Source organism: Podarcis erhardii (genome assembly GCF_964252035.2).
Source record: "Podarcis erhardii genome assembly, chromosome: 12".
In the NCBI taxonomy this organism is placed as follows: Eukaryota; Metazoa; Chordata; class Lepidosauria; order Squamata; family Lacertidae; genus Podarcis; species Podarcis erhardii.
Genome location: NC_138513.1, coordinates 4,267,296 through 4,278,206, shown reverse-complemented (window position 1 = coordinate 4,278,206; position 10,911 = coordinate 4,267,296). Strand labels below are relative to the sequence as shown.

Sequence of the window (10,911 nt, the reverse complement as noted above, 5' to 3'; positions counted from 1 at the left end):
GTTTCCATCCAGCCCCCCAAAATTCCCACCCTGTTTTGCAACACAGACAAATCTCAGGTTGTTTTATATTTATTAATTTTATACCCTGCCTTTCTTCCCACAAGGCAGCTTGAACAAATTAAAACAAGACGTCTGAGCTCACCAGCTGCTACGAACTCAATGACCTTGCACACCCACACTGATGTTTATTAAATGTAGAGTTCTGTGTGCCTATAATTCATGTACAAGCTTCCGGCCATTGCAGAGCTGAAACACAATAACCGAATCATAAAATTTCGACAAGGGTCATCTAGTCCAACCCCCTGAGATTAGGAGTCTCATTCTAATCCATTTTTATTTTGTTCTGGAGCAAGATTCCATGTGAATAGGAATAATTATTGGCTTCTACCATATGTGTCAAGGGACGTGGGTGGCGCTGTGGGTTAAACCACAGAGCCTAGGACTTGCCGATCAGAAGGTCGGCAGTTCGAATCCTCGTGACGGGGTGAGCTCCCTGCTCCTGCCAACCTAGTAGTTCGAAAACACATCAAAGTGCAAGTAGATAAATAGGTACCGCTCTGGTAGGAAGGTAAACGGCATTTCCGTGCGCTGCTCTGGTTCGCCAGAAGTGGCTTAGTCATGCTGGCCACATGACCTGGAAGGTCCCTCGACCAATAAAGCGAGATGAGCACCGCAACCCCAGAGTCGGTCATGACTGGACCTAATGGTCAGGGGTCCCTTTACCTTTACCATATGTGTCGGACGTGCAAGATAACTAAAGCATTCTGGGAAATGATATACAATGAGTTAAAAAAAATGTTTAAAATAACATTTGTGGAAAAACCAGGGGCTTTTTGGTTACAGAGATTCCAAGGGAGCAGAAACTACTTTTCATGTATGTGACAACAGCAGCGAGGACACTACTGGCCCAGAAATGGAAAGAAGACAAAATTTCAGAGAGGAATGGATGATGAAGATGATAGATTACGCCAAAATGGCGAAACCGACTGGGAAAACCAGAAACCAGGAAGAGAAGAATTTTAAGAAGGAATGGGCAAAATTCACAATGTATTTAAGAGAACACTGTAAACAACTAAAAACTTTGGCAGGATTTGAGTAATGCTTGTAATGCACGAAAAACTATGGACAAATGGATTACTATTTTTTACAAAACAGAGAATATAAGTGGGTGAAAAGAACGATTAATGATGGTAACCATGGAAGGGCAGGGGAAGATCAAGGGATTCAGAGAATCCTAAATGTGGAGGGGAATGATATGCTTGAATTTAAACTTGTTTTGTAAAACTTAATAAAAATACATTTTTTAAAAAAGGAATAATTATTGGCAGTACTTTGAGTTTCTATGACTTTATGGCATCGCATCACTTGTTTTGATGAATTTGCTGCTGCTGTTTGCTTTATCTGCTATCGTGCTTCATATTATAGCATTGCAATATTTGCTGCTGCTTCTTTTTAATGCCACGGCGATGACCGAAAGCTGCTCCGAGCTCCCCATTTGTTGTCGGAAAAAGCAGGGGGGATACAAATATTACACCGACTCAACTCACGAGTTCGAAAAGCTGAAAGCATAGAAGAGGTCAAGTAACACCAGACAGCAATTAAACTTCAATAGGAATGAAACAATTGTGGAATTGCATTGTTGGGGAAGTTTGATGAAGCCCTCAGCTACTGAAGGTAATGGGGTCCTTTATATGTCCAGCTGTCCTTTGTCAACAACAAATTGTCACTGTTTTTTGTGTTGAATATGCTATGTGGAAATTTATGGACCTAACGGGTATCTAAAGCCATTTGCACATAACAAAATACAGTCATACCTCAGGTTGAATGCGCTTCGGCTTGAGCGCGTTTGAGTTGCACTGCACGGCAACCCGGAAGTAACGGAGCGCGTTACTTCTGGGTTTCACCGCTTGCACATGCGCAGATGGTCAAAATGACGTCACATGCATGCGCGGAAGCGGCGAAATGTGACGCGTGCGCGCGCAGACGTGCCGTTGCTAGTTACGTTTGCTTCTAGATACGAACGGAGCTCCGGAATGGATCCCGTTCATATCCAGAGGTACCACTGTATGTAGGTTTTATTTTTTATCTCATATTTTGGAAATGTACATCCAGGTTGTTGCTTTCCTTTATTTTGGGGGGGGGGCACTCCCTAAGTTATACAGTGGTACCTTGGTTTAAGTACTTAATTCATTCCAGAGGTCCATTCTTAACCTGAAACTGTTCTCAACCTGAAGCACCACTTTAGCTAATGGGGCCTCCCGCTGCTGCCGCGCCGCCAGAGCACAATTTCTGTTCTCATCCTGAAGCAAAGTTCTTAACCCCAGGTACTATTTCTGGGTTAGTGGAGTCTGTAACCTGAAGCGTCTGTAACCCAAGGTACCACTGTACCTTGTTTAGCTTATATGTAAATCCGGCCCTGGTCCAGTCCAACCGCCTGCAATGCAGGAATTCAATATATTTCTCCCCACGCCAATCCAAGGATTTGAGTTTGCTGAGATTCTGGAGCCACGGGCAAAAGCTGAAACTTCCAGCAGCAGCAACCGCTGGAAGAGGAGGAGGAGGAGGAGGAGGGGAGGGGGTGGGTGAGGGGTGTGGCCATTCCAGCCTTGCGGTTGCCTGCCTGCGGGTCACGTGGTGGGCGCAGGCCGCCAATGGGGGCCATCTCCACCGGCTGGGGGCTTTTATAGCTGGCTCCTGGTTGCGCACACACATCTCTTCCTTGAGAGCCTCAGAGAAGGAGGTTGTGTTCGCAGCCGTCCTCTCTCCCTCTTTTACAGGAAGTCTTGGAGAGAGACCCTTTTCATAAAGTCTGCTGAAGGCGCCCCATTCAAGACGATCTGGAGCTATTTAAACTCTCAATAATAATTTTGCTTTCTCAAGATGGACTTAGGGTGGCGTCCAACTCTGCTTAAAAAAAAAAAAAACCAACCTAGAGTAGACCCATTGAAAATGAAGGGGCCTATTCAGTGAGCCGTGGCCGTTGATGTCAATGGGTCTACTCTGAGGAAGATACCAGCCTTGGAGATTCTTGCAGAGCTCATGTGGTGCTCAATCCTGTCTCGCCCATTCTCAAAAATGCTAAGTCCCCCCTCCCCCGAAAAAAAAGATAACGGAGAGTTTTCAACGCATCATTGCCAAATCCCATGCGTTCACTTTCTGGGAGTAAGTCCCGCTGCAAACGGCCGGGGCTTCCTTCCGAGTAGACGCGCTTAAAGTTGCCAGCTCGTATGCACTGCAGTTAAGCTGGAAACCAGCCCCTGCTGAATTTAGTGGTGCTTACGTCTGAGTAAACGCACTATGAGACCCGGGCTATAACGCTCCGGTTCCATTGATGCAATTACTTGCGAGGAAGCCCCCCTCCCCATGCAGTCCCGAGTAAGCATGCATAGGTAGGAATACAGATGTCCAACTGCACACACTCTGTGCACGCTTACCTCGTAGTAAACCCCGTCGGATCCGGCGAGACTTACTCCCGAGTGAAAGCGCACAGCCTCGGGCCATTTTAAGCGCACTGCGTCCGGCAAAAAGTCCATCCACTGTGCGCGGCGGAGAATAACTTTCCCTCGGGTTCAGTTTCTGAAGCCACATTAGCAATTTTTCTTGTAATGTTGGGCTGCCGGAAAAAGACTGTAACGCACTCCTTGGCACGACTCTGCAATCCCTAAGCACGCTTACATGAGCGCGGGGCTTACTCCCGCGTAAACCTGCACGGGATCGGGACCCTCCCCTGCCGCCCCTTCCCCTCCCCAACACAGGGGCTCCCCTCGGCCTGCGTTGGAGAAATCGATTTGGGTCTGGCGGATTTTACGCATCCCGCTGGATAGAATTTGACAAGCGCTGTTGCTCGAGGGAGCGGACGAAGCTGGTCAGTTCCAACAGAGGGGAGCAGAAGGGGCGTGGGGAGAGAGAGAGAGAGAGAGAGAGAGAGAGAGAGAGAGAGAGGCTTGAATTGCATGCCTGGGATCTTTCTCCGCAGGAAAACAAGGAGCGCACGGCGGCCTCTGAAGAGTTTCTCGCGACCTCCGGAGCTTTTCCTTGGGCAAAGATGCGCCCTGGCTGGCGCGGACGCCGTGCGCTTTTGCCCGCCGCTGCCTAATGGAAACGGGCTCTCGGCTTTCCGCAAAAAAAAGGAGAGAAATGCACACCTCCCCTTCTCTGTGGATGTGGAAGTAAACATACTGTCAGCGTGTTCATTTCGAAAAAGGAGGCTGCAAGTCGATCCAGCAGCCAGCGGCAGCGGCAGGCGAGGCGAGGCGAGGAGCGAGCAGGAACGCGAGAGCCACCACTTTTTCTATCTCTCTCTCCACGTTAACAGCCTTTTTCCGCTTCTTCCCTCGTCGCCGATTGCGCTGCTGAGCGACGCCGGAGGAACCGGTTCGGAGTTCTTGCAGGTTTGTGGATCGCGGGGCAGAGAGAAGGTCTGGAGGGATTTCTGCCCCCCTTCTTTTCTGCTGCCCACCCCCAGCCAGAAAAAGGAAAGGGGAAAAAGCTGCAAGACCGCCAGGCGCCTTTTAAAAGGAAACCCTTCAGCCTGCTCCACGTTTCCACGCTTCATTCAATCGGCGGCGGGTTTCACCCCCTTTTTTTTTAATTTTGGAAGCTCTGCAAAGTAAAGAGAGGAGATGGAGAAGGAGAAGGCACGAAGGTATTTATGATTAAGAGACTCGGGAGCCAGGCGAGGCGCATCGGAGCTGTTCCTCAACAAAGCTACCCGGGCTTGTTTGCTTTTGGAAACAGCAAGTAATTCTGAACTGGGAGCGGGAAAAGCAAAAGATTTCAGGCTCCCTTACGGAAACCGAGCTTACTTTTTGTGCTTGTTTTCTGCAAAAACTCCAGAAGAGATTATCCCCCCCCCCCTATTTAACAGACTTTAGAGACCTGCTCGACAAAATCACTGCTGCTAAAAATAAACCTAGTGGTTTCAAGCTCTTTCCCTCCTCCTTCCCCCCCCACCCCACTTTACAACTCCCCCAACCCCTCCCCTCCACCCCTTTCCCCCCGCCCCTTCTGAGAGAGTGTGTTTGTGTTTGACAAAGAAATGGTTTGAACTTCCCACTGCCTCTTGAGAGGAAAAAAAAAGAAAAGGGAAACGGAATAGCAGTTTTGACATATGGATGTGATTTGTCAGCCAGGGGACAGATGTGTTCAGGCAGAAGGCCCTGCCACCAGGGACTGAGGCTGTGTCTTCTTGGGGCGCTCAGCGCCCCCGTTCCATGCACTGCTCCTCGCTTTGCCTCTTCCGACCCCTTTGAAACTCTTCAGTCATGAGAAAGCGAGGCAAAGAGCTGTTCTTCCTCGCCTCCTGCCTTTGGGGCTAACTCTGCCACCTCGCCCCACCTTTTCCCCCTAAACCCTGAAACCCCCATCAACAAACTGGGGTCTGCCTGTAACTCAAGGAACACGGCGACAGGATTACCGGACAATCCAGTCTTTTGGAGACTTCTTGGATGTTGCAAAGTGTCTCTCTTTGGCTATGGGATCCTATCTGATGTATCACAGCTTGGGTCTGGTCATATGCTGCACGGTGCTTAGTTCCGTCTTCGGGCTGGTAAGTCACACAGGTTTAAGGTTTCTTTCTATGTTTTCTTCCTCTTTTGGCAGGCTCCCTTTTTGAGCAATTGTTTCCAACGACAGGAGCAATTTCCTTTCTGACTAACGACGTGAGCTGTGTAAAAAACAACAACAACTTTGCGCTGCCTTTAAACAACGAAAAAAAACCCCAAACTCTGCTAAATGCATATTTTTGTTGGTTGCTATTTACAAGCGTGTCTGAATTGCTTGGCGTCGGTGGTTTCCACTGTGAAATAACAGAACCGTTATTTCCTCCCAAACAGCTTCCATACACACATGCCCAGCACCACCCTTTAAAAAGTAGTAGTAATAATAAAACAACTTTTGTGAGTAAGCTGCTATCAAACAGGACACCTTTGGTTCCTCATACCTGCATTTTTGCACCTCTTTCCTTCTGTCCGGCGTCACTTGAAAGTCTGTGCATAGCTGAAGCTTTTCCGGCAGGAGACACCAGCTGTAAATGTTTCGTGTTTCCTACCCTAGAAGCAATTGACAGCAGCAAGTTTCATAGAGATGGAAAAGGAGGCTTATTTCGCTTTTCAGTTTTAAAAGTTGCAATGGTAGCGGTAGCTGAATCTGGGGGTAGAAACTTGACTTTCAGGGCTCCATCCTTGCCTTCTGCTGAGAACCACCAGCTGCCCCTTTAAAGTTCACTAAACTTTGGGAAAGATGGAGAAATGCTTGCGGGATTTGCCTGGCCTTGCCATTCATGGTACATTTCGAAAGACTTTAAGGGTCTGTTTGCTGTCCAGAACAAAAGTCCATCGCGAATATGTGTTAAATGTGTATTTTGCTGTTCCCGTGTCTGACAGCCAAAGGGTTTTGATCTTCTCAATAATTTTACGTTTTTTAAAAAGCACATTATGGCCGGTCTTCACAACCCCCCTGCAAGGCTGGTTTGTTTTGCAGATGGGAGAGACCTGGTACTCAGCCTGCAGCCTGAAAGGCATTTCCTGGGGAGTAAATCTCCCTGAACACCATAGGACATAGTCCTGAGTAACCACGTGTAGGGTAGGAATTGTACAGAAAATAAGTCCCACTGGATCCAACGGAACATGCTAAATAGGATCAGGTTGCAAGAGCAAGTCAACCTTGAAGGGTTGCAGACAGGCCGTAGTTCAGCGGTAGAGAACACACTCTGCAAACGGGTTTAATCCGTGGTGTCACTTCTTCAAAAAAGACCTCAGGCAGTGAATATGTTGCTCATCTGCCTTCCCAGGTTGGTGGGATTTCTGCCACGCATCTGCACTGGATCTGAAAGCTGGAGAAGGAAGCAGGAGGGTTGTAAGAATTCTGCTACAGCTGAAAAATTCACCAAGTGCTTAACAGCATACGTTAGGAATCTAGCCCGTATCGCAAAGCCACCAGTAGGTTATCCCCTGGTATCAACCTGCTAAGCAGTGAAAATGTCATTACCACTCATCAAGTATAGATACTTAATGCAATGTACCCCTCTACTGTTAAAGGTGGAAAGGGGAAAAAACACACCTGGGTACTGTTTTGCAAAGAAGCATCTTCTCCCTAGTGTTAAACTCAAGTTCTGCTCCAGAATCCTTCTGACCTGTATGGTTGCAGGGGTAGAAATCAATGCTTCTGGGTTTGCTTCATTCGATCTCGTCTCCCTAACCAGGACATCCTAGACCTGTGTCTGAAAAGAGGCAATGGGATTTTATATATATATATAAAGGGCATATTTGAAGATCTTAGGGAGAATTGTTGTCCATAGTCTTAGCATGCTCATCCTGATGTTACCTCTGACAGGCAGTTATTGTAGGGGACTGTATTTTAAATACCAGTTTGCTCCAGAATTTACAGGTAAATTAAATGTGTTTATATTTGTGGGAAGCAGGAGCTCTGTATGTTTGGGTCAATGATGTCTCTGCATATAGTCTGGGGCAATGATGCTTGGTTGCACCCCTACATTCAGAACTTCCTCGCCCAGCAAAAGTTAACACATTTGGGCAGCTCCGGAAGGTTAGCCCCAAACAATCCATTTTGAAGAAGGCTTTTGTTTTGAGAAAACCTTTATACCGGCAGGAAAATGCTCTGCAAATCGCTGGTTTTAATGATGGCTTATTTTATATCGCAGGAGATGTTTTGCAAGCACCTTTGGGTGAATGGCCAGGAAGCAAACTAGAAACCCAATGAATAATAATTTTAAAAAGACAATCACTTTCGGCTCTCTGAAAAAAATGATGGCCTTACCTCTCACCTGAAACTTTCCCAAGAGAAAGCTGTGCCCACCTTTTTCTGAGAAAAGATATTGCATAGCCTCTGGGGCTTTATCTGTCTGGTGTTTGAAATCCTCGCTTCACAGTATGCCCTCCTCTTTGCAAAGAATAGGAAATGCATTTTTCATAGGTGCTGATAACCTTTGTCAGCATTCACGAAATATCAGACTTTGACTAACATGTGTCTTAATATATACATTCACACATGCAGCTAGAACATATTATTGCCTGCCGCTCCAATCTCCAAGCAGTTTGGGATGTCAGGAGTTCCAGGTGAACTTACTCAGGACCTGTGTTTCCTTTTGGAAATGGGGCAGAGTGGAGTTTGTGGTGTCTTTTTGATACGTGGTTTATTTACACACATGTGCGCCCTGAGCCTACGATGGAAGGCTGCACAGGAGAGTCTTGGGTCTCCCACAGACACAGCCCTGGATTCAGACAAGCACCAGCCCTTGTGCTTTCTGATTTTTTCTGCAGCTTGCTACTTTACCTCTGTGTTAGTAAAGGTAAAGGGACCCCTGACCATTAGGTCCAGTTGTGACCGACTCTGGGGTTGCAGCGCTCATCTCGCTTTACTGGCCCAGGGAGCTGGCCAGCATGACTAAGCCGCTTCTGCTGAACCAGAGCAGTGCACGGAAACGCCTTTTACCTTCCCGCCAGAGCAGTACCTATTTATCTACTTGCACTTTGACATGCTTTTGAACTGCTAGGTTGGCAGGAGCAGGGACTGAGCAACAGGAGCTCACCCCGTCGTGGGGATTCGAACCGCTGACCTTCTGATCAGCAAGTCCTAGGCTCTGTGGTTTAACCACCCGTGTTGCTTACCTCTGTGTTACATCGCTCCTAAACTCTCTAAGCTTCTAGCTGACAATGCTTCTCATGCTCTCTACTGTAAGCTGTTGGTCCTGCTCATTTGCCATAATTCCTTTGATCCTCTGTTGTGCTAATGGCACATTACCACAGGCTATCACCTTACACTGGCTTAATTAGCTATAAACACAAGCTGATTCCAGAGGATTTAGAAGTGTCTAGTACACAGATTAGTACAGTTTTAACACCCGAAGGCTTAATAAAATTCTAACACCTTTTAGACCCAGGAATTTAGGGTGCCCAGCACCCACCAACTCATCACGCTATTGATGGTGCGGACCTTTAATCTCCAGCCTCTTTCGTCAGAAACCTTTCTAGGTCCTATGCACATTTAACATGGGACTAGGTCTCAATGTACATAACAGGGTTTATTTTTAAGCAGGCATGTACAGGACCGCGTTGTTAACGTAGCAAAATTCTTCCTGGTGTGTGACTTATAAACTAGTGCAGAAGATGTAAAAGAGCGTATGATGTTTTGAATGATAAAAAAATTGCACCGAGTGCCATCAAAATTTATCCAGCCATCATCAGAAAGGAGATCTGGATTAATTACCCATAAATATATATATTTAATTGTGTAAATGTGTGGGGGGGAAACCTGCTGCATACTTCGCTGTTTGAAGGGAAATCTTATTTAATCCTCCCCCCCCCCCAAAAAAAAAAACCTGCAGGACTCTCCATATCTAGAGGCTAGGAATGCAAGGCATATACAGTATCCCTGAGAGCATGTGTGATTCATATTAGAATCCTTTTAAAACTAATTTTAAATGTTTCCTGCTTGGCAGGGGGTTGGACTCGATGGCCCTTGTGGTCTCTTCCAACTCTATGATTCTATGATTCTATGATTCCTTTCAATTCAGGCCGGTGTCCTTTCGCCAGAATAGGACCTTGCGATACTTACTGTTTGGAGAGGTGCGCAGATGTGCGAAAGATTTGGCTACTCCCTGTGGAACAGTGGGAACTAAGCTTGGGAAATGGTAGCAGTTTGTGGAGAGAAAGGGGAGACCAATTTGGGATGAGCGGTGTGAGCCACAGAGGAAGGAGCACAGGGCTGGGAGCGAAGAAAACGCAGGAAACAGAGAGAGCAAGGAAACTACAAGTTGCACACAAAATCGTTTCGCCCTTGTAGACATGGGAAAGGTGCAGAAAAAGGACAAGCATCTTCTCCCTCTGAGCAACGGCTGAAACACTCAAGGCTTTTGCAGCAAAGAAAAGAGACGGTTATGATAGAAGTGTATGCAACTGTGTCTGGGGATGAGAGCTGTTTGTACACAATTTTGCCCGATGCAGAGAAAAGTGGAGTTTTTCTCCAGCTCTCAGGGAAGGAAGGCAGCCAGCGAAGCTGTGATGGTTGTGAGATTCTGGACAGACAAAAGGAAGCACATTCCCGCCACATTGGAGAATAGAATTATGACATTCGTCCACAGCAAGATGTACAGTAGTTATGGAAACCAAGTGAGATGGCTTTATTTGTTTTTTTATAATATTTTTATTCATTTTAAAAAACAATTTTATACAATCAATTCACATTTTGTCACGCATTCATCTATTTTTTTGACTTCCCTCAGTTTCTCTGCCAATCTTTCATTTAAATTTATATTATTAACGCATTTCTAAACTTAGTACTGCCTTTAAGAATCACTTCTCCCCTCTTATTCTCTTTTTTACAATATTTCTTAGTTTTTCACAGAGTCTCTTGAAAACCAACAAGCATTATCTGTTCATCACATATGCTTTTCAGATAATCTGTAAATCTCCCCCAGTCCTCGATGAACTTTTGGTCTCGCTGATATCGAATCTTCCCTGTTAGTTTATCGAATTCTGCATATTCAGTCAATTTAATTCTCCATTCTTCCACCGTTGGTATTTCTTCCTGTTTCCATCTTTGGGCCAGAAGTATTCTCGCTGCTGTTACTGCGTATTGGAAAAGTTTACAGTCTTTCTTATTTATTTCATTACCTACCAATCCTAGTAGGAAGGTGAGATGGCTTTAAGAAGGACAGAGTGCCTATGTTCTTCCCCACTGCGGACACCAGTTTCTGGGGCTCACAAGTGGGGATAGTTGCTGTCCTGCTGAGGTTCGGCTTGTGGGCTTTATCTAGACATCTAGCTGACCACTGGGGACAAAATGTCGGGTTGGAGGGGCTGTAGGACAGGGCGATGTATCCGTACGTCATCCAAAACCTGTTTGAAGTCCATATCGTGATACCCGTTCCATCATTTTTGATCCGGCAATATA

The 10,911-nt window shown here is 46.3% G+C and overlaps 1 protein-coding gene across 1 annotated transcript in view; it reads left to right on the top strand.

The window, feature by feature from the left end:
• The first annotated feature begins 3,754 nt into the window (after positions 1–3,754).
• PTH1R (parathyroid hormone 1 receptor) overlaps positions 3,755–10,911 on the top strand; it is a 130,953-nt gene continuing 123,796 nt past the window's right edge. Inside the window, exon 1 of the mRNA XM_081834415.1 lies at positions 3,755–5,548. Within this exon, the coding sequence (XP_081690541.1) occupies positions 5,474–5,548 (75 nt within the window). The 5' untranslated portion in view covers positions 3,755–5,473. The remainder of the gene's footprint in view (positions 5,549–10,911) is intronic.